Raw genomic sequence first — 23,378 nt, forward strand, 5'->3', positions numbered from 1 at the left:
TCACACCGTGGTGTTAGGATCATCCTAGGCCCTGTTCCTATTCGATTTTGAGAACTGATTTTGTCCAAAAACTGATTATCAGACTCAAAATATATCAGCCTTTCTATGAGGAGGAGGAATAAATGAATGGTTTATATCATCTAAATAGGTGGTCCATACTTTATTTTTAATAGGAATATAGGGGAGTGATAATTAGACTCCCCATGTGTCTATCTCTCTCCTCTTTCTCTCTCTAACCTAGAGGAGAGAGAAAGACACATGGGGAGTCAATTTATCAATTTGGGGAGTCGAATTATCACTTCCCGGAATGTATTTATCATAAAATTAGACCTGGCAAAATCGACTTGTGCCCGCGGGTCGACCGGGTATGGGTTGCCATTTGAGTGACCCATCAAAATTGACCCGCAGATCACCCAATCCGCCAAAACATGGGTTGGGTGAACCTGCACATACCCGCATTTTGTTTTTTTATTTTTATTTTTTTTTTGTTCGACTAGATACTGGCTGCATTTCCTAACTGCAACAAAGGGCAGTTATCAGATAAAAGAGGGAATTTCTCTCTTTTGGAGGGTACTCCAAGCATTTTGTGTTACTTCATTGACAAGCAATCCATACGAACCGTGAGATCAAAGAAAAAGAGAAATGGACGGTCTAGATTAAGAGGAAATGCAACCTAGCTAGTATAAAAGGGACAAGGGTTCGTTTGCAATGGGGGTACTCCAGGCATTTTTTCTAAGTCTCTTCTTCTGTTTTTGTTGCTATAATTTCCCTATAGCAAAAAATTGTGGGTTACCCGTGGGTTGACCCAACCCACCCGCAGTGGGTGTGAGTCACCTAAGTGCTGACCTGTAGGGATGCGGGTCATTTTTTACCCAACCCGTTTAAACCGCACCCGCGGGTAACTCAATCCAACCCGCCTGTTTGCCAGGTCTACATAAAATACACGGCCTAAAAACATTGATCTGCTTAGTGACCAGGAACGTTGATCACTTGATCTGATATGCCACAAGATGACCCGGTCTAAGTCCGATGCTGAACGGAGAGATCTTGTTCGCCACATTGAAGAATGGAAATATCAATTGCTTAAAATCTTTTTAAGGGCATATTTTTCATCATGCTTTTTCAAATCACCATGTTATAGTGGAACCAGCTGGGCTGGAATTTTTTTTATTGCCAACAATATCTATAGACCGGGATCACCATACATATGCCAATGAGCCCATTCGAACTTTGATTGTTTTCTTAACAAAAACAATGCTAGGCCCATAGCAAAAACAAAAGAAAATAGTTAACAATGATGATATGGGTGGTTAGGCCTAACGAGAGACAATTGATGAAGCCAAAGTAGAAGTAGCAGGGTGGAGTTGCCACTGTAGAGTATATCTTGAAGATCATCCCAAGAGAATAATTCATATACCAAGGCTAGTGACAGGTGTAAAAATTCTTAACCAAGCCTAAACGAGAATGTTGAGGACATGATAGAGCTTAGGATGTGAGAGCCTGTAAAAACCGGAGGTTTGAACCCAGGCATTTGCTTTGATACCATGTTAAATTACCAACTTCTCCAATAGCTCAAGCTGTTGGAGAAAGGCAGTATTTAGTCTTTTATACTTTAACAGGAGATAGTCACTAAAAGATCAAAAGTCTTTTTAAAGAGTTTAAAGCTGCAGCCAAAGTTACATGATCTATGTTAAGAAAAAAGTGGGAAATAGTTTCTCCAACATGTTCCAAAAATCCTACAAGGATGAGTGGCCTAGCACGGGAGCAAGTGGACCTTTAATATTGAGAAGATTATCTAGCTGAGGATCAATTGATACAAGTGAACCCACACATGATGGGCATATATTACTGATGATTGAGAGATGAATGTTGTCAAAGGAGGGCAGCAACATCACCAGTCAAAGAGTATCACTGTGACATAACCAATGAGGTCACGGGTCTTGAGGATCGAGAGGAACTGGCATTTCCAAACCAAATAATTAGTGGAATCAATCTTGTGTGGGGATCACATGCTAGAGATGTGATCGAGTGGAGACAAATTGGAAAACCCATGAGTCAGAATTTGAAACAATGAGAGGAAGGATGTGTTGGTTTCAACCTTATCTTCAGCATTATTGACGTTGGCTTGTGTGTTTCTTAACAAGTACTATTGGCCTGCCATACTTTCAAAGGAAACATATATAGAAATGCATTATATAACTAAGGAAATGATATCATCACAGCCATATTTTGATAGTTTCACTATCTCAACTTGTGCAATTATTAAAGGTGAGTCTTTGCAACTATTAAAACATGGTTGTGCTGATGTAATTTCCCTATGACTACCATAAGAAAAGTCATGATTGTAAAGAGAAAATCATGAAAGCAAAATACTCAAGGGATCAACATGATCCACCTTTGTTTTTTTTTCGTGATATGATTTGTCTAGGGAATTCATATTTAGCAGTTTCTTCACTGTGATTAAGTTCATGAAGTTCATTAAGATCACATTGTAGGGGTTTTACTTGGGTTTTGGGTGCCTTCTCATAAAAAAGCCTATGTTTGGTTGCCATTGGACATGAAATCCCTAGAGACTACTAGGGATTTCTTATGACTGTTTGTTGACTTGTCGTCCTTTAATTTCTCCCAACAAATTCAAGCAAAAACCACAGAAAGGTGGTTTTTAATTTGACGTCTTGGGAATGATGCTTTTCTCTCTTTCTCTTTCTCTTTTATCTCTTTGTATTGGTAATGACACTCCACCACTACTCTACGAGGTTGACAACTAAATGCTACTTATCACTATTCTATGAGGTGAGTTCCATGCAAATCCAAGGGTTGTCTCCTCCCTTTTGACTACTTACACCACTACTCTACGAGATAAATACCTGCAACCAAACAGAAATGTAAATGGGGGTGGCCTTGGGAAGAAAAGGGGCAAATATATCACTCCCTTATTAATAATATGATCAAATGGGGGTTGAGCCTCTAGCTCAATTGGTTAAAGCTTGGTTATTCAACCTTGAGGTAGAGGTTCAATGAAAATAAGCTTACCTACTCAAAAAAAAAAAAACTAATATGGTCAAATGTGTATTACTCGTAAAGAAATTTTGATTTTAGGGTTGTACCTACAATTCAATTGGTTGAGGCCTTGTATCACAAACTTGAGGTAGTGGGTTCAATCCCAGCTTACCTTCTAAAAAAGAATATTATTTTAAGCCTATCACATACTATTTGGATCAATTATAGGCGTGGCCAATCTAATAATGAAAATGCTTTCATTTATTGTTGTATGTGGTCCGTACTTAGGCATTTCTCTATGTTTTTTTTAAGATTTGTTTACCTAGAAAGATAGTTGTCACACTTTTGATGGTCCTCATTCTACATCATTAATATAGTCCTGATTCCTGAAGAAACAAAATTATTTTCAAAAGGGAAATGATATATTCGCTCCCTTTTCTACTGTAGCCACCCCCTTTTAGTGAAAAAAATGTAGTCATAAATACACTAGTAATAAAGGGGGCGAATACATTACTTCCCTTTTATAAATCACCCAAGTACTCCTCAAGAAGAGTGTGTGTGAGAGAGAGAGAGAGAGGGAGAAAGAGAGCAAACAACCCGGCAACAGAGATGGTGAATACACAACTAATAATAAAACCAAAAAAGAAACAATCCTCTCGTGAAGAAAGATAGTCAAAGATCTCAAGCCTCGTTCTAGCAACCCCTTCCCTGGCAAGCTTGTCAGCTTCTAAATTCTCGTTTCTTTTGACATGCTTAAAGGGAATGGACATTCCTTCAACCCGATCTTTTAATCTCATCTATCCAATGAATAAACCTCCATGGATGAGAGGTGGACTCCGGAAGCCATCTTATGATAATAAGATAATCCTCCTCTACCATGGAGGGGAGTCCCTGCTAAGTTGTACCCTCGGTCTCCATATCATTTTCCTTTACAAAATATATAATGCGGCCCAGTGCACGAGGCCACCATTTCGGGTCTAGGAAGGGCTAGATGTACGCAGCTTTACCCTTTCTTTGCAGAGAGGCTATTTCCGTGACTCGAACCCGTGACCACCAGGTCACAAATGGAGCCACCTTACCGTTGCACCAAGGCTCGCCTTCTATTTCCTTTACAAAATATAGTGGGGGATAAGTTGGGCAAAAAAGTTTATTTAAAATGTGTTTTAAATATTTTTGTCAAAAAAAAAAAAGATTTGCCGTAAAAGTTTTACATGAATCATTAAACGGCGAAGTTTCGCTAACTATGCTCCAAACCCAACTTACCTAAAAAAAGAAAAAAAAAATCATAACTAGTATTAGACCTTGTTATTATTTCTACACCTATTTTCTACTTAAAATGGGTGTTACATTTGTTTTATACCCATCTTACACCCAAAGAAAGGAGAGGATTCGGAAGAAGGGATGAGAAAACAACAAAGAAGCGTTCAAGTGAGCTTAGTTGTGATGCAAATTTGAAATGAGTGAAGGGTTCCAAACACTGAAAAAAGACTCTGCAAGTGATTACGAGAGCAAAGTGACATTCATTGAATTCTTTCGGTTTAAGAGTGTCATTGGGAAATGAGAAGTGATGTTCCTCTGACTCTCTTGCAGCCTGATTTTAGGCTTTTAGCTGTTAAAGTCACAAGGATAAAATAGCTTACATATGCTCTTTTATCTCCAACAACAACAGAGGGCTGTTAGGAAAATGAAGTCATATGTTTTTTGCTGGGGCGCAATTTGGGTCGGGTTCAACCCGATTTTGGCTCAGGTTGGGAAATATTTGCCTACCCGACCTCCGTCCTCTAATTTTATCTTGATTTTCTTTGAGTTATTGTATATTTTCTGTTTGGCCCAAGGTCAACCCGACCCGATTTCGGGTTAGATGGGTTGGGTTAGGTTGTGCCCCGAAAATCATTTCCATAGGATAATCCTAGCCCTACGATCTATGAAGGTTTCCATAATATGAAGTTCCTCTATAGATCAGAGGGCTAGGATCATCCTATAGAAATGGTTTTTGGGGCACGTACAACCTATTCTCTATAGAGGGCTAGCATCATCCTTTGGAAATGATATTTTGGACACAATCTATTTGCGTTGTGGCCTATCACATGGACGGTTTGGATCATCCTATGATGTGGTCTGTACATGATGTGGTATGTACAGTACTTATTGAAAAATGCGGGACTACAAGTGCTTACACCATATAAAATCTCGTGAGTCACAAGGAGAAGGTAGCTTACATATGCTCTTTTAACCGGGGTTTTAAATTTCGACCAAAATCTGAAATTTCGGGTTTCGGTCATGGGTTTCCGTCGAGATCGAAACGGAAATGACACATTCCCAAAACGTTACTTTATTTCGACTGAAATTTCAAATTTCTGTCGAAATTTTGTTTTTTCCAAAATTTCATCCGAAATTTTAGAAAATTCTACCAAAATTCTCGATTTTTTTAATTTTTTATTATCTTCCCGAAATTTCGACCGAAATTATGTAACGAATAAAATATTAGTTTTTACATATCGCCGAATTTCGGCTGAAATTTCGGTTTCGGTGAGGTCGGAAACTGGTACCGAAACCGAAATTTAAAACCATGCTTCTAACTCCAATAAAATATTAGGAAAATGAAGTCCTATTTTCAAATAAAATATTAGTTTTTACATTTCGCCGAATTTCAACTGAAATTTCGGTTTCGGTGAGGCCGGAAACCGGTAGCGAAACCGAAATTTAAAACCATGCTTTTAACTCTAATAATAACAGAGGGCTGGTAGGAAAATGAAGTCCTATTTTTATTTTTATTTTTAGGAGAGTGGAAAAATCGTCTCTAGTAGTTAGTAGTGGCCGAACAACTTCAATGCAGAAGTATAAGGGGCACCAACCCAGATGGTCTAAACCATTTATTTGTTAAGCCCCACCGTAAATAGGTAATGGGTCAAAATCATACTTCATAGGATCTATCTTGTGTAAAACATACGGCTGAGGAGGGGAGATCTTTAGAAATTAAAGGTCCCCAACTGTGGTGGTTGAAGTCACTTTTTTCTATGCATGATTAAACAGTGGGAAAGCATGAAAATTGGGAAAAGCTTTTCCTTTCCCAAACTTTCCCCAAATTCCTGCAATCCAACCTAAATATTAATTGGTGCTGAATGAATTGGTGCCAACACTGCATCACAAGTGAAATAGCCCGTTCATAAATTATACTCAATCAAGGATTCCCAACATATTGCTGTAAATATCATATATTAATGTACTATATCCTGAACGAAAGAACGAAAAGAAGAAAACAAGGTAAGAAAGAATGTCTTCTGTAATTCTCCATCCAGTCCAGTCTATGCATCCACATTACAACCTGGCGGAGGTCTGGGAGAGGATGAAACTCCTGAACCATTTGGATTCCCCTCTCTCTAATCACTCCTCAAACTCATGGATATGATCCAAAAGATAGTTTGCTGCTAGCTCTTCGTTCTTGTTGCAGGCGAAGAACACCTCCAATACAATCGCTCGATCGAACCCCATTGCCTCGAGCTGCCGAAATACATAATAAAACCCACTGATTAAGATTACCAGATAAACCAGATTTAAAATGTACAGTGGTTAATAGAAACGAAATAGTCGAGACGTGTAACAGCAGTGATGTAGTCTCCTCATAGAGTATTGGTAACTAGTGTTTGGTTGTTAATTGAAGTAGTTTCCCGGTGCGGATTGTCATTACCGACATAAGGGGTTGTAGGGGTGTCATTACCGATATAGAGAGAGAAAAGAGAGTAAAAGCGAAGATTGCTGAATTCCAAGACTACTACTAGTGAAAAAAATCTTTGTTTCAAGTAGTTTGGTGGGGGGGCAAAAGTCAATGGCACATGGGCAAACAAGGGAGAGAACGCAAGTAATCTAGTAGTTTGAGTCAAAACATAAAAGCAAACACCGATGATGTGGCACCCCCAAAATCTACCAAAACACTTGGTAAACCTCAGGAATTGTTAAACCAATTTGGACGGAAAGAAGAAACAATGATGGATGAGATGGGTGTTACTAACACTAAAATGCGTTAACAGATGAAATTAAAAATTTACAGACATTAGCAGTTATTAATGTGGAGATCATATAAGATGTCAGAAAAAAAGGGATAAAATATCGTCAAAGCTTGCATTAGGTACGTGTGACAAGATACTCACACGTCCGATAGCTTCCCGCTCCTCAGGGGTAACTGTCACTGCCTGTGGCATTGCTGAGCCCAGCTGACCCAATATATTGCTGCAGTTTTTACAAAGTTAGGAAGCATAGACAACCATTAATTATCATAAGCACCAATGTACAAACATAACAAAGGCTCACCCTTCTGCTCCCTCATCAGGTTCATTGATCAGGCGAAGAAAGTCGGCTTGATGATCTTGGATGAGCCTCATGAGGTGAGGATTTTGTTTCCCTAGTTCTTGAAGCATTGGCTGTCAACCATAACAGACCGTGGTAAAGGCTACACAAATGCAACTAAGGAGTTGCTTGGTTATGCTGATTTTAGAATCATGGATTTTGTCAAAAGACTGAATGAGAAACGATAGGACGAGATTGTCTGTTGTTTTTCTGATTTCTCACCCCTTCTTTCCGTCGAGCGAGAGAGTAGGAGATCGTCCCGTGTTTCCAGGTTTTAGAGTTTTAGAAATCTCAGGATGGGAGAGAGATTTCTAAAACCTGGATTTCTTAAAATCCAGGATAATGGGTTGTAAAATCCAGAATTTTACAACGCTTTCAACTTAAAACCTGGATTCTAAAATCCACGTATCAAAACAGCCCCTAAAAGAAGAAAAGCAAGGGATTAACAAGCTGCAAGAGAAAAGAAAAACCTGAAGGATTTGGGGGTTTGCCTGCACCATAGCTCTCAAGGCTTGGAACTGCATGGGGGAACAAAATGGTGCAAAGTTTAAACCATTGTACACCATGAGAAAGTCACTCTACATCTATAGCTAGAGCATTAGTAGTGTTAGGTACCTGTGGGCTGTTGCGTAGAAAATCAAGGGTGCCAGCACCAGCATTAGAACCCACATTCGGAAGGCCCTGTTGGCAGAAAAATAAAGTGTATTAGCAACTAAAGAAGCTCAAAAGAAGGTAAAACCAATGCTCATATTGTTCCAACCTGAGGAAAAAGATCCAAGGGATTGGCGTTGGGTCCACTGGGAGGAGCTGCCGGCTGCACTGATTGCAGAGCCTGGGCTGGAGGGTTTACAGCTTGCCCGGTTGGAGGTGCTCGGGCCACAGGAGGGACTTCTGCTTGTTCAGGAATACCCTGATACAATTAAGAACAATTCTGTAAATAATAAAAAGGAGGGACTTCTGCTTGTTCAGGAATACCCTGATACAATTAAGAACAATTCTGTAAATAATAAACGATAAAGCTCGAACAATTCCCAAAATTATATTGGAATATGTTAAGAAACAAATGGGAAACAAGGACAACAATACAAAATTAGGCAACATTTCGACTCCGGATGTGCATGAAGAACTGGACAGAAATATATGCCAAGTAAGGAGTAAATTACATACACATCGAGAGCATATTGGTGCATCAGATTTGACGAAATGTATGCCAAGGAGTAAATTACATGCACATGGATAGCTAATTGGTAAATCAGATTTGACGAAAATAAGTGTAGAGTAAGGACCTCTTCGGATGCCTCTAAAAATAGTTGCATCTTATCTTATATATGCAGATGGTTTTGAAGTTAAATATGAAATCTGAAAATATTAATTAGAATTGTTTTAGGTTTTTAGCTTCCAAAGAGGTCTTCATGTCCCATTTGCAAATAAGATTAATCTTTACATGAATATTAGGACCAAATATAGTGGCATCCGAAGAGACGGTAAGCCAACTTGTCAGTCAAAAAATTAAACAAACATAACATAAAATCCATCAGGAAAATAGACTTTAAAGTTCAAAATAACTACAAAAACAATAAAATTTCCAAGATATTCAACAATTATCTGTGTTGTTATTATTTGGGAGACAATTACTAAAATTATTACGTATCTTAATAAACTCTGACGAGTGAGTAAACATGACACAGGCAACAAGGGGGAACATGACGTAACAAAAATTACATGCAAAATCTTAATCACAGCTTAAATAGGATATAGCTTATTAATCAATCTTTCAACATGCGAATGTGGCCCAAAACGATGTCAAAAGCATAGTTGCCAGAGTGGGAAGCGAGTGCAAGAAGCGAAAGCAGGAGGTAAGGGATTTAGAAAAGAGAAAATGAGGGAAGCGGAAAACTCTAAAGAAATTAAACGAAAAATTTATGGGAATCGTCATTGAAAGTTAACATGAAACATGTAATAAGCCTCACTGGAAGCAAACAACAAGTCCATAGAAAGAATAGGATTGTAGTGGTTAGGTACAAAGGATTAATATAGGTAAGGATTACTAATTTTAGGAATTTGCAGTTTCACATGTTTTATTCATGCATATTTATTATTAAGTTTTTGGAAAAAGATCCACATTATTTCTATGATTTGTCCGTGTGTCGCGTGTCGACATGGACACAGGGTGTCTGACACGGCAAACTCCTAAAATTTAGCAACGGGGACACGGCTAAAATAGAATTACATATAATCAAGATTTGTGGACACAGATTCGTGTGCCGAGTTTTGACACGGATATGGGGTATATGACACGTCAACGCCTACAAATATAGTAGCACAATCATACACGTACATGCATGTAAAGTTTTTTACACTTCTAGCAATACATTTAAAGGTGCATAAAGGAGTGTCGACACGTGTGGACACGGGTGTCGTGTCGGACACGACATGACACGCATATCGGCAATAAATTCAAAGTGTCGGCCAAATCATAGCATTATTTTCATTTAAAACTTAAGATGAGTTTTCAACTTTTAAATGCACTCTTTTTTTAAATATGCTCCTTCAACATTCCTTCAACATTATCAAAAGGAGAAAATATTCGTTTAGGAAGAAAAAATCACCTAAATAAGAAGTGAATTCTTAATTAAGAGGAAATGAGTAGGAAGCGACTGGGAATCGCGCTTCTCCTAAATTTGGGCTTCCCCTAAATTTGGGAAGCAAGTTTCGGGGAAGAGAGCTTCCCATCTGTAAGCCCAAGGGTCTACTCTCCTATTTTGTTTTGATGATTCTAAACATAATTGATTATGTTATTGAATACTAATCAATTTGCCTTGAAGTGTTGTGTTTAAGATAGGATTGATCATTGAAGAAACCAACACACTACATGGTCATGCTTGAAGATGTCCAAAACAAGAGTCAAAGGAGCTAAGTGAAGCTCACATCATCTCTCAAGCAAGCATACACAAGATGGAAGATCAATTGAAGACCAAGTCTAAAGAGAAGTTGAAAGTTACATAGGTATCATTGTACATCCTTTCTCTTTAGATTTATTAGTTCAAGGCAAGGTTTTTAAAAGAGTTTTCAAAAACACTTAAGAACTTAAATGGTTTAGTGAATGGTTATGTGGTGGACCAACATGTTGGGACCCTCATAAACATTCCAAAATTATCATAGGAGTTGAATTCCAAAAGCCAAAAATCAAACAAGCAATAAAAATAAAAAGTCTGCTGATTTTTAGGCTTCTCGGAACTCCGAGATTTTTCTCGGAACTCCGAGCTCGGAACTCCGAGAAGTTCCCTCGGAACTCCGAGAAATGGTCCAGTAGAAATTTTCATCTTCTGGCCGTTCTCTCGGAACTCCGAGAACCTCGCGACAGCTAAGAATATAGCCGTTGGGATTTAAATTAAAACTTGGTGGGGGGGGTGAATTGATTTTACCATCTAAGGAGGAAGTTCCCGGTAACTATGGTCAAAACATATCATAACATGTCAACTCGGTGTGGCGCGGCGGAGTGCTCAATTGAGACTTTCATGACTGAGAGTCAAAGGACTTCTGATTGACTTGGTGGGGCAAAAGGCAGTCTCGACAAGAACTTGACAACGGTAAAAGAGAATCAACTCGGCCAATTGACATAGGGAGTTTTGAAACAGCATCTTCAACAAAACTCCCAAAATCATGTAATTACGTTGTGTTTCTGACATTTGAATTGGAAACCGCTTGTGCTTTATGGAAATGCAGAAGAAAAAAAAAGTGTGATCTTATGCTTGTAGTAAACTACATCTACACCCATGCGGAATAAAAAGGCAGTAATCATGCATCCAACTTATCCATGGTGTCATCCATCTACTTCAACCACATCTCTAAATCCAAAAAGGTCTGACTTGAGCTCCCATGACATAGCCTCGTGAGAGCTTGCACATATACACAATCAAATATGATGAAATCCCTACCAAAAATTAAAAAAAATATATATGATAAAATCCATATAAAAATATGATAATATAAAAAGGGCGGCCCAGTGCACAAGGCTCCCGCCATTGCGGGGTCTAGAGAGGGCTAGATGTAATTAATTGATCCTAAGACCACATCTACAACTTCCTCATGTCTATCTATCTGCCTAGCTTTGGTAGATTTCCCACAATGCAATCCACAAACTGAAATTCCATTTCCACGAACCCCTTGGTGGATCCGACGACTCGGCAATAGTGCGGAATTTCGTTTCTCAACCGGTGAATCTGATCTATAATTAGGGGGCAATACATACCAAAAGGTTCGAAGGAACACACACAAGAATATATAACCACCCCACCTGTCTGGAAGACCTATTCACAACAGTGAAGCGGCTGGATGCACAACTCACAAGGGAGATGCACCCCAAGAAAATAGCAAACGACAAACATACTAGGAATATGCCCCTAACTCTGACAAAACCATGGTTTTAAATTTCGTCCAAAATCCGAAATTTCGGATTTCGGTGGAGACATACACCGAAATCACACTTATCCGAAATGGAATTTTATTTCGGCCGAAATTTCGAGATTTTGACTTTGTGGGGTCCGAAACCGTTATCGAAACCGAAATTTAAAACCTTGGACAAAACCTAAAGGACTGTTTCTGAAAAAGTCAACCATTGACTCTGATATAAACCGAGACTCTTGAATGGAATGAAGTACTATTTCAAAACCCCATCTGCCAATCATTGACTCACCCAAATCGACTCCCTTTTGCCTGGTTAAGTTCCTGTCCAAGTCTACTTTTTGCCCTCCCACGCCAATCAAAACTTTGACTTTCCTGATGGATAGCGGGCCCATTTTTCTCTCGGAAAGAAAAGCATCAAAAAGCATATGTCCACGATGGTTCAAAATTTCGGTCGAAATTTCATTTTTTGTAAGGTCCGAAACCAGTATCGAAACCGAAATTTAAAACCTTGGACAAAACCTAAAGGACTGTATCCGAAAAAGTCAACCATTGACTCTGATATAAACCGAGACTCTTGAATGGAATGAAGTACTATTTCAAAACCCCATCTGTCAATCATTGACTCACCCAAATCGACTCCCCTTTGCCTGGTTAAGTTCCTGTCCAAGTCCACTTTTTGCCCTCGCAACTTAACCAGGCAAGTCCACTTTCCCGATGGATAGCGGGCTCATTTTTCTCTCGAAAAGAAAAGCATCAAAAAACATATGTCCATGATGGATAGCTCCTCCATACGGTTATTATAAATTAAATTTCGATACAAGTTCTCTGGGAAATCCAGAGCCTGAGGGTTTGGCGGAGTACTACGTGATGCAAATGGTACAGTCATCATGACGTTCTTAGGGCTGGCTGGTTTCTGTGACGCAAATGAGGCGGAGGGAAAAGCCTTGTTGTTCGGTTTGAGGTGGTATAAGTCCCACAACATGGGCCCGCTAATCGTTGAAGAGGACTCCACAAATGTAATTGCTTGGGCTGGGAGTAAATGTGTTGGGCCGTGGCGGTTGGCAAACTCTGTCGAAGAGATTAGGGATCTCATCCGAGAAATTGGTCCCTTGTTAAGGCATAGGAGACGGACAGCGAATTCGATGGCTGAATCTTTGGCAAAGGACGGTGTAAGACGACCAAGTGTGGAAATATTCTCCATCGAGGATTCGGGGATTACTTAAGATCTTTTTTTTTGAAAGGTAACAGTAACAATATATTCCAAGAAACTATGATACAGGAAGAGGGACAAGATGTCCCAAAAACAAAAAGAGTATCAAGTGGTCAACGCCCCTACAGAGTTAAATACAACAATATTGTCCTGAAGGACCCCCCTTTCTTTCGCTAAATGATCAGCCAAAGAGTTTGCCTAACGCCTTTTATGTTGTAGGGTCGGCTGTAAAAGTTGCACTAGATCCCGAATCTCATCAATCTCCGGAGCAAGACACCAAGGGCCACCACGACGGTTAGATCCCCAGGCAATGACATTTGAAGAGTCCCCTTCCACTATTAAGGATCCCAAATTGTGAGTGCAAAGCCATTGAAGGCCAAATAGTAAAGCTCTAACCTCCGCCTCATTTGCATCACAAGTTCCAACCGGACCAGAGAAAGTCATAATTATCTGCCCCCCTGAATCACGAAGCGCCCCCCCCCCCCCCCCCCCCCCCCCGCGATCCCTGCAGGTCCAGGATTTCCCATGGAACTGCTGTCAAAATTTAATTTGAGAGTCCCCACATTGGGTGGTGCCCATCTCGGATTGATAACGCTTACACTTCTCTTCTCTGACAGAACCGTAATACCATTTCTGAGAATATGTGAGGTTTGGTAAGGTATATCCCCTCCACAAGAAACCCAAAAGATTATCGCGATGATGATTGATAAGCTAAGATTTCGAGCCGATCTGGACTTGTCATTAAATATTCTATTATTCCTTTCACCCCACAGAAACCAGACTATCGCGAAAGGGATAGCAGTCCACAATTTCTGACCAGTGCATCCTATAAAAGCACGAGGCTAATTTTTTAAAATTTCTGAAATACTATTTTGCATAGCCCAGGACATACCGAAAAAACGAAGAATCCCCATCCAGATGGCAAAAGAGTAAGGGCATAGTAAGAGAAGATGGTCTAGAGTTTCCACGTTCTCTTTACATAAAACACACCAACTTGCTAGACTAAAATTCCGCCTCTGCAACCTTTCACAAGTGTTGATGCATCTGTGACGTACCGTCCACGCAAAGGCAGCAATGCGAGGGGGAATGTGTGATTGCCATATCCTCGACCAGTTAGGTGCCCGATCATTCTCCTCGTCTAGATTCCGAAAAAAGCTTTTCACGGTGAAATCACCTTCAGATTCAGGAGTCCATATCTATTTATCCAGTAAGGAGGGTGACATGTAAGTATTTGCCAATAAAGAGACGAGAGATGCAAAGGAAACTGCTTCATTATCCTTTAAATTCCGGCGTAGCCGAATGTCCCAAAAAGATCCCCTCCCCACATTATCACGCATTAGATAGTCGGATATAGTTGCCTCAAAATTTGTTGCCAACCTGAATATATCTGGGAAGCCCACGCACAAAATAGTATCCTCAAACCATAAATCCCGTGTGTTAATATGTAAATTTATACTTATGAAATGAAATAGTTACCTTTTTTAAAAAAAAACTTTGACTTTCCCAAGTTATGACAACATCAACCAAGTACTCGGTCGCCTCGCGCCCAAGTTGACTAGGATTTCCTTAGACACTGTTTGGGCCCATCTATGTTTTGGAACGTTGGGTTAAAGAACTCCCAAATCCAACAAACAAATTGCAGTGTAGAAGAATACGGACAACCAGCCCAGCTCATGGCATGACATAAAAATATCAAAGCGTCTAAAACTATGAGAATAAAGATGATCATCCATTAGAAATTCATCCAACAAACACGTACAACAAAAAGTTTAAACTCTTGAAGAAACCACCGAAACAAAATTTAAACAAGAAATTGTTGCACCATCCAAGAACATCATAAAAATATCTTATTTTTTTAATGAACATCATAAAAATATCTAATGAGAAAGAACCACAATTTTCCGGCCTCCATACAACATCTTGTCAATACCTAATCCATGAATGCATCAATAGAAGAACAAGAAAAACAGCACAAAAAGCAAATTGGGCCACACCTTTCTTATTATTAGAGAACTGGTGCACTATTCAAGTTTAAAACTCCCAAATGCATAGGGCAATATGCACTACATTGATCGACTCCAAGATGATAAACAAGGACCAAAACCTCCTTCAATCAGAAGAGTTTGGGTTAAAATTTCCTTAATAACTTGGAAACGTGGTTCCCACTTACAACATAATAAAAAAAAACATTACATAAAATATTAAAAACTCAAAAATGTTGACTTGTATTTCAATAAATTATATAAAGCAATTCCATTTTCAAAAGAAAATTCTATAAAGCAAAATGCAAATGGGACTCGATCTAGTCATCCTTCGATTTACAATGTGCTTGATCCCCATCCCAATGTTTTAAAAGGAGAAGCCATAAAGTGGGGTGATCAAGACTCCTTAGAAGCCAAGGTATAAGCCTCTCGACACACCTTAAAAGGGGAAAGGGGAAATTGTGACTGAGGAAAAAAAGGAAAATTCTAGCAAGATTGTGAACTAACCATGAATTATCAACAAAGCATTTAATACACTTAAGATATTGTGAGTACGCATTTACAAAGTATATTACAAAGTATGTAGGCTCAAATTTAAGATATTAATATATACTATACAAGATAATTTTAAATACACTTAAAATATTGTGAGTACGCATATACAATGTATATTACACAGTATGTAGGCTCAAATTTAAGATATTAATATATACTATACAAGATAATTTAACATTAGTGAATTAAGAATAAATATGAAAAGACAAGAAAATCCGATCCTCCAGTTCGTCCTGACAAGAAAAACCGTTAGCGACTAGCCATTATCGGATTTGTTGAACGGTCTAAAAAATTCAACCAGGTCACCCATGATTGCCAGGAATTCGATCGATTGGAGCCACTCACCCATGCAGCCACAGGCATCCATAGACAAGGAACAAAAAAGAAAGGAAAAAGGAAATCCAAAGATCAAGGAAAAAATTTGGCAACTATAGGAAGAAGAAGCACTTACAGAATACAAATATTCAACAGCTCTCTCTGGGTTATTGAAAGCAGCACGAAGAGCACGAACAACAGTGTCCCTATCCCAACTTCCGCCACCAATGTCAAGAATGTGCTGAATGGCATCCTCAAAGTTATTGCCCGCAACAAGATTTGATGCTGCTTGGCCATAGACATTTGCTTCGGTACTACTTCAAAACATTAAAGAGGCCATTCAAAAAAAAAAAAAAAAACAGCAAAGAGACAACACAGGGGTGATCTAACTGATCAAAGACAATTGCAACTATAAAAAGTACGACTGAAGAAGAGTATACAAATCAGATTCTACAAAAAATTATAAGCCATGACAAACTGTGGGTGAACCCTAGATATGCACTCATTGTTGATCTGACAATGTCATCATATCCTGTAGTTGTCTATCCCCACACCCTTATAAATCTCAAGTGACATGAATTAATTCAAACTTAAAGGAAATTAACAGAGACTAAAATTAGATTTTGGAATTATGGAAAATAACAGATATTCAAGTCTCTCAAACTGACCGTTACATGGGAAAGAGCCTAAAATGACCAAAAGTAAACAGTTGTTGTTTCTTTTGACTAAAAGAGAAATGAGTTTTACAGAATATATAAGCATGGGTATTAGATAAAGCATTGGATCATCTTGAACAGTATTAGATAAAACAAAAAAAAACACTCAATAGCCGAAAGCAGGCCTATGTTTCCCTATATGCAAAACTGAGAAACAAGGTTGAAATAATACTTGGTCCGTCCAATAATTCCAGACGTTACTGATGAAGCTATAAATAGTTCCATGACCTATACTACGTCCACATAAGGTAGGACAAACACAGTCGCACTTTCTCTGGCAGTTGAGCATGAAAATTAAAATATGGGTGCAGAAACTCCTTACGGTTCACCATTCAAAAAAAAAAAAAAAAAACCTACTTACGGTTCAGTAACAGCAGTAGAAGCTGGTGCAGCAGTGGCAGTTGGAGGGGCAGAAACCAAAGGCGGCCTACTCAATGAAGAAGAATCACAACACGTTTTTACTTCAGATGCAAAAGCTTGGATACATATAAACTGAAACATGCTAGTAGGGTGAAAAACAAACTCACGGAGTCAAGGTTGCCACTGGAGTTTGAGGTGCTGCTGATGCTGGAGTTGAAGGGTTAGAAGGTGAAGAACTTGTTGGTGGTGCCTAGATACAAAAGCAATGACATTGTATAGATTTCAAATACTAATATATCTGAAGCTCGTGAATTTATAAGACTTCATGTAATGACAAAATTATGCGTAATATCAATATAATGCCAAAATTATACATAATATCAAGATTAAAGAGGGCAAATAGAAGGACTGTAGTTTGAGAGTTTAGAGTATGTTTTAGAGTTTCAAGAGATCTTGAAACAACCCTACATTCCAAGCTTGGAATGATGAAACGATAATATAAATAATGGAGAAGACCAAATGATTAGATTGGTCTAGCACCTATCAGTGGTTGATAATAGGATGCATGCTTGGTTAGAAATTCAAGATATAGTGCCTAGAGAATCTGAGGATGAGCCTCTCAAAATCAGTGCTAATAATCAATACGGATTACCCTCTCAAAATCATTCTATGCTCTAGCTGAGAAAGTTGATAAGATCTACATAGCTCAACATCAGCAGGATAGAAGATGCTCACTTTTTAATCTAATGGCGATTTCTCAGTCAAATTCTTTTTTCTAAATTTCTTTCTTCTCTTTCGTCCTCTCACGGTGCCATATCTTTGGATTGGAATGTCCCTCTTCCTCCTCGCATGACAGTATTTTTCTGTATTGATATAGAAGAAAACATTACACTTGCGGCATGCTTCAGCGCAATAAATTCAGATTGGCAAAGAGGTGTGTTTTATATTGTGAGGACTGAGGACTGCAAATGTGCTGCACATGTTTTCATACACTGCATAATTGCGCACACCAGTTCGAGGGCCATCCTTAATAGTTTCGGTTCGAAGTGGATTTTCCCGAATTTGGCAGGTGAGCTCCTTAGGAGCTAGTAGTTGAAGAATTTGGGTAAGCGGGGCAAAATTCTTTGGCATCTGGCCAGTTTTTAGGGCTATTAAGGAGCACAAGTTGAGGATCTTCGAAGGTAAAAATACCAACATTGGATCCCTCATTACCAGCACTAAAATTTCCATCGTTCTTTGGGCTGACTTATAACTCCAAGTGGATATATTCAGTGTCTGAAGCTCTTAGCAGATGGAAAGACTTGGCAGGATAGATTGTCTCATTGTCCTATCTACGGAGCCAACGCAATGGAAGGCTCCTCCCCCAATGCATTGAAGTTAAATTTCGACGGTATCTCTAAAGGAAATCTGGGATTGGCGGCTTTCGGAAGTGTGATTAGGGAAGAGGTGGGATTAGTTCTGAAGGCCGTCTCTGGCCCAAATGAGTTGCTGATTCTAATGAAGCAGAAGTTAAGGCATTTCTTGAAGGTTTGAATACTACCCCAGATTCTCATAGGGGTCAGAAATGGGTAGAGGGAGACTCGGCAAATATCATATGACTCATATGTTGGGCTTCAGGGAAAGCAACGGTCCTAGGAGATTCACCAATATGATCCTCCAAATCAGAAAAACCATGCAAATTTGGACTCCAACATCTCTCTCATCACTCGGTCAGCAAAAAGTACGGCAGATGAACTCGCAAAAAGAGGTTCAACTAGTGACATTATGTTGATTTCTAATGTTACTTTCTTTTGTTTAACTTTTGTTTTTTGTTTCTTTATTGTTAGCGCTATGCTCTCCTCACTTGTTTGGGGGAGCACTCGTCCCTTTGTTCGTGTTTATAATTTTTTTCCTTCTTTCAAAAAAATATTTAATAGATAACTGCAAGAGAATGTTATAAGAAAAAAAAGAAACTAAAGAAGACAATATAGATGTTAAATTAATGAATGCAAGAAGAAATAAAATAGAAAAGAAAACATGCAAGCAAAGAGGAAAATTACGGAAGCCGAAATAATATAAGTTCGGTGCATCAACATCCTACCTGACTGGTAGGCTGACTCGTAGGCGCAGCCGCAGTTGTTGAAACACCACTTGATGAATCCTTGGGCTAAAAATATTAGAGAGCATGTCATATAAAGGAATTGATACATGCAAGAGTAACTATTAATACGAAAATAAACTAATTTAATGTGCTACAATAATATCAATAGAGCAGAACAGAAGATAAAGCAAGAAGGAGAAGAATGATTCCCAGAAAAAAAACACAAATAAAAATCAAAACCACAAAAAAATTGCCAATCCAAGTCACCGTTGACCAATTCAAACTAGTTCTGCTATGATCAGGGAAACTCATCAATTGACCAACTAAGAAGTAGAAAATGCAAAAACTGGCTTAGTTATCCACTGGATCATAAGTATTTTTTGGAAGGGAATCTTGAGTAGAATATGTAGGGGGTTTTGCTTATCAACAAAAAATGAGATTTTTGGTAACAGTTCAGAAGAAAGACACACACACGGTGCATGTAGGAAACCGTAAATGTCATTCTTCTTTCGAAGCAGTGGATTCCATGTTGGGCATCCATATCAACCTCCTAGGTCAGCCATACAACCCAGTGGATCTGAAGGTAACTCCTTGAACGGAACTGACAAGAGACAAACAAGAACTTTAAGGCATAATAAAGAAACAGAAAAACTAGGACCTGAATTTTATTTAAACCAATGACTGATTACAGCCAACAGATAGAAAAGGAAATGGAGAGGAAAGATCTTATGTGGAAGATCCCCAGCTCTATTTCATGGATGGAGAATAACTCCCTCTTTGAGCCCAAGGCTCTCTTTCCACACTCAACAACCAAACTCATGAATTTTCTGGATAAAAGGTTCTGAAATGTTTCCCCTCACTCCTATTTATAGATGAGATTGGAAGCTTCTAGTCCTTTGGCACTTGGAATGCCAACTAAGTTCAGTTGGAATCTGCTTAGGTGGCAAGAATGACGGAAATAGCCAGCTGTCAAGGCTGAGGTGGCAAAGGATGTTATAACCTCCATTGTGGACTGTTTTCTGTCTAGGCTCTCACTTGCAGTTCCATTTGTTTAAACCCCTAAATAATCTCTCTCCTTCACTCACTTCTCCCCACACCACACAATCCACATCATTCTTACATTCCACGCCCAAGTCCCCCCGTTTGTGGGATTGTTGCTCTCACATCTACAACACATACAACACACGGTAACACCCCAATACACTACACCACACCTTCACTCACACATTACAACACACACTTAAATGTTGTAGCACGGGCTCCATTACGCATATGAAAAAAACTACCCCACACAGTACCCATACTTAAGGCCGGGGTCCATGTCTACATCATACCCCCTCCCCGGTCCAAAAAAAAAAAAAAAAACCCCACACACACACGAGAGAGAGAGAGAGAGAGAGAGAGAGAGAGAGAGAGAAAGCTTGTCCTCAAGCTTGCTTCTTTATTAGTAGCACTACAGCAAGAGATCAACACTACCCGGGAAACTATCCTTTCCGTGATGGGCCAAAGAAGTGGTGACGTCGATGTCGGGATCAATAACAAAACTCTCAAAGGCGAGTTCCTTAATCCGAGGCCCATCGACATCATCACCGCAATTTCTTCTCACTTTCACTTCCCACCACTAGGAGAGACCCGATGGTACTCTACCTCAGATCTGTTCCTGAACATCAAATAATTTTTTTGCCAAATAGTCTTCCTCGTGCGTCATGTCTAAATGTGTCCGTGCATAATTCTGCCATGTATAAATATATTGATCCCCGTCACAGGGAAATCCAACTAATCCTATACCTCCTCTGCGATGCCGACAAGTGCAATAGGTTCCACTAGCTCCCTCTCTACTATCACTGCTGCTCTATCATAGAGAGCAAATCCTCTATGATTTCTCCTTGTGTATCAAATGCCATCAGCATGTCATCCACCTCTGCCACTATTGCCTCATCGAATCTCAGCTACAAGCCCTTCCTAAACATGCTGTGTATCACCCTGCAAATCCTAAAAACCAGCCACCACCTTCCATCCTACCATCCTATTTCACCGACCACCTTCCTTCCTCCCATGAGCCACCCGAAACCCCTCCTAAACCGATTCTCAGTCTCACCCGAGAATCACCCCTTTTCCCAATCGAAAATCCCACCTTCTAACCCATAACCGTAACCGTCACCACCTTCTAACGGCCAGATTTCCTATATTATGACCACCCAAACTGAAAAACCCTTCATTCTTTTTATCTTCTTGAAATAACCACCCAAGAACTCATTTCTTGCTAATCAGAAACCACCTATAACTTACCCCCTAGAACCCCATGTTAAATCCTAAACGTTAGACACGGTTCTCTTCATTTGAATGACAAAAATTTTGTCCCTTTTTGCCCCTTTTCCATAAAACCACATCCCTGTTCCACAATTCCAACTTCCCTTTTCCACAATTCCAACTTCCCTTTTCCACAATTCCAACTTCCCTTTTCCACAATTCCAACTGCCATTTTCAAAAACTTTCAGTCTTTCCTTCACTTTTCCGCATCCATTTTCAACCGCACCCTGCATTATTTGGTATCCGAGCTTCTACTACACCTCTACATTAAATTGGTGTCAGAGCTTTCGCTACGCCTCTGAATTAAATTGGTATTAGAGCGGTTAATAGGGGATTCCATCATTCTTAACTCTAAACTTTTGAATGACCAACTCTAAACTCCTAAATTTTGCAAAACAAGGGCCATTGATTGTGAAGCCGTCTGGTCTCATAGCAATCTTGGATGATCAGCCTTTAGGTAATACGATTTGGTAATTCGATCGTCCCGATCATCAATCTTGACTGTTCATTCATCAATCTGATGGTCAGGTGGTTGATTCGAGGGTCTGAGTTGATCCGATCATGGCTTTGAAGCATTCCGCCTCTGATCTGTGTGTTCCAATTGATCTAACCATGGATCTGAATCATTCGGCCTTCAAAGGGTATACATGCACCTACATGGCTACATCAGCGACCACCATGTAGTTGAAAGATTGGTATTCTCCAGTAGAATAGGAGTTAAGGACATTGCTGAAGCGGAGGTGATGGTTCTAAGGCAAGGAGGATTTAAATTCTTTGTTAATTAATTGCCTTCTCGTTGATTGTGGAGAGGAGATTTGTATAAAGGAATAAGATGGATGCACTCCGAGGAGGTTTACCCTTGGAGATCAGATGATGTGATGGAAGCAGCTCAAAACATTGCTGCAAACCTTCCCACTTTTGTTTGGGGGAGAGGCGAATTCTGAGGAAGATTTTGTTGCAAATAATGGGGTGAATAGGTAATATTTAGTGATTATTTTCCGCTGGATGTTGACGAGCAGTAAATATAATTGTTATTTCTTGTTTTTTCCCTCTTTGTTTTTTCCTCATGACAATCTCAATTATTCAAGGTTGATGAATTTATCTTGCACTAGTAAAAAAAAATCTTTCTCATGCAAAAATAACTAAATACTGAATATTAAAATTAATAAAGGTAGTGTATTAGGGGTTGGGCCTGTAGCTCAATGGTTGAGGCTCAACCTTGAGGTCGCAGGTTCGATCCCATCTTAACTATAAAAAAAATAAAGGTAGTATACTAGGTCTTATTCAGAAAATGTTGCAGATTGGTTGAAAATAAATATATTTTGGAAACAAAACTAAAGAGTACCAAACTATATCAACTAGAATGATGTTTCACCTATCTCCATCACACACTAGTAACAAAAATAGAACATAAAATTACCCCAAAGAGCGTAGAACACTTACGGTCTTACCTTAGACAACATAATGACCATAAAACTATTATCGGCAACATTATTCTCCTCCACCGTTGTGGTATCTTTAAGGACTTTCCCTTGATGTATAAGCATTTGTTGTGCACTAGGGTAAACATCTGCGCCCTGGACTGATTCTATATGCTTTTTGACATCAGCCACCTGCATAGTAGATTTTCAAACTTGAGTTGGTCCGGGTAAGTAAGCGCAACCAAAACATAAAAACCAGAGAGAAAAAAGAGATGCTAGCACACATGAACGTGGTGAACCAGACGCTTACTATATGTGTCCACATGTGTGTGCAAAAAATATAAACTACATGTGGCAATACATTCAAAAAAGAAAAATTTCGGACAGAAATAAGTAAAACAATATGTTTACTTGAATGAATACAAAATTTATGAGGGAAAAAAAAAGGAAACCATGGAAATAAGGAGTACGATATGAGAAACCACTAAAGATTGTGAATAAAAATCTTCCCCATAGCAGTTACTATCACATAAATAAAGCACAAATAAAATCGAAGGAAAAGGCAATATCAAAATTTGAGTAACTTCAAATATATCTTTTGATAGCAACGAAAAGAATTCTAAAAACAAGAGTTCAACGTAAGCCAAATCTCCATCTTGTCCAACTTACATTACCAAC

The 23,378-nt window shown here is 39.1% G+C and overlaps 1 protein-coding gene across 3 annotated transcripts in view; it reads right to left on the bottom strand.

Annotated features, from left to right (window-relative positions):
- LOC143863767 (ubiquitin receptor RAD23d-like) overlaps nucleotides 1-23,378 on the bottom strand; it is a 47,491-nt gene that overhangs the window by 13,216 nt on the left and 10,897 nt on the right. The window contains exons 2-12 of one of the 3 annotated variants that reach the window (XM_077374525.1): nucleotides 22,731-22,892; nucleotides 18,970-19,035; nucleotides 17,057-17,139; nucleotides 16,891-16,956; nucleotides 15,950-16,130; nucleotides 8,105-8,254; nucleotides 7,960-8,025; nucleotides 7,815-7,862; nucleotides 7,309-7,418; nucleotides 7,149-7,227; nucleotides 6,383-6,501 (exon numbers count right to left, since the gene is read on the bottom strand). In XM_077374525.1, the coding sequence (XP_077230640.1) occupies nucleotides 6,385-6,501; nucleotides 7,149-7,227; nucleotides 7,309-7,418; nucleotides 7,815-7,862; nucleotides 7,960-8,025; nucleotides 8,105-8,254; nucleotides 15,950-16,130; nucleotides 16,891-16,956; nucleotides 17,057-17,139; nucleotides 18,970-19,035; nucleotides 22,731-22,892 (1,128 nt within the window). In that variant the 3' untranslated portion in view covers nucleotides 6,383-6,384. Of the gene's footprint in view, nucleotides 1-6,146; nucleotides 6,502-7,148; nucleotides 7,228-7,308; nucleotides 7,419-7,814; nucleotides 7,863-7,959; nucleotides 8,026-8,104; nucleotides 8,255-15,949; nucleotides 16,131-16,890; nucleotides 16,957-17,056; nucleotides 17,140-18,969; nucleotides 19,036-22,730; nucleotides 22,893-23,378 lie in introns of those variants that run through there. The other 2 variants (XM_077374526.1, XM_077374524.1) reach the window with 2 other exon arrangements.

The sequence above is a fragment of the Tasmannia lanceolata genome, unplaced genomic scaffold (genome assembly GCF_043159265.1).
Source record: "Tasmannia lanceolata isolate RefF3 unplaced genomic scaffold, GAP_Taslan_0.1 ptg000044l, whole genome shotgun sequence".
Lineage (NCBI taxonomy): Eukaryota > Viridiplantae > Streptophyta > Magnoliopsida > Canellales > Winteraceae > Tasmannia > Tasmannia lanceolata.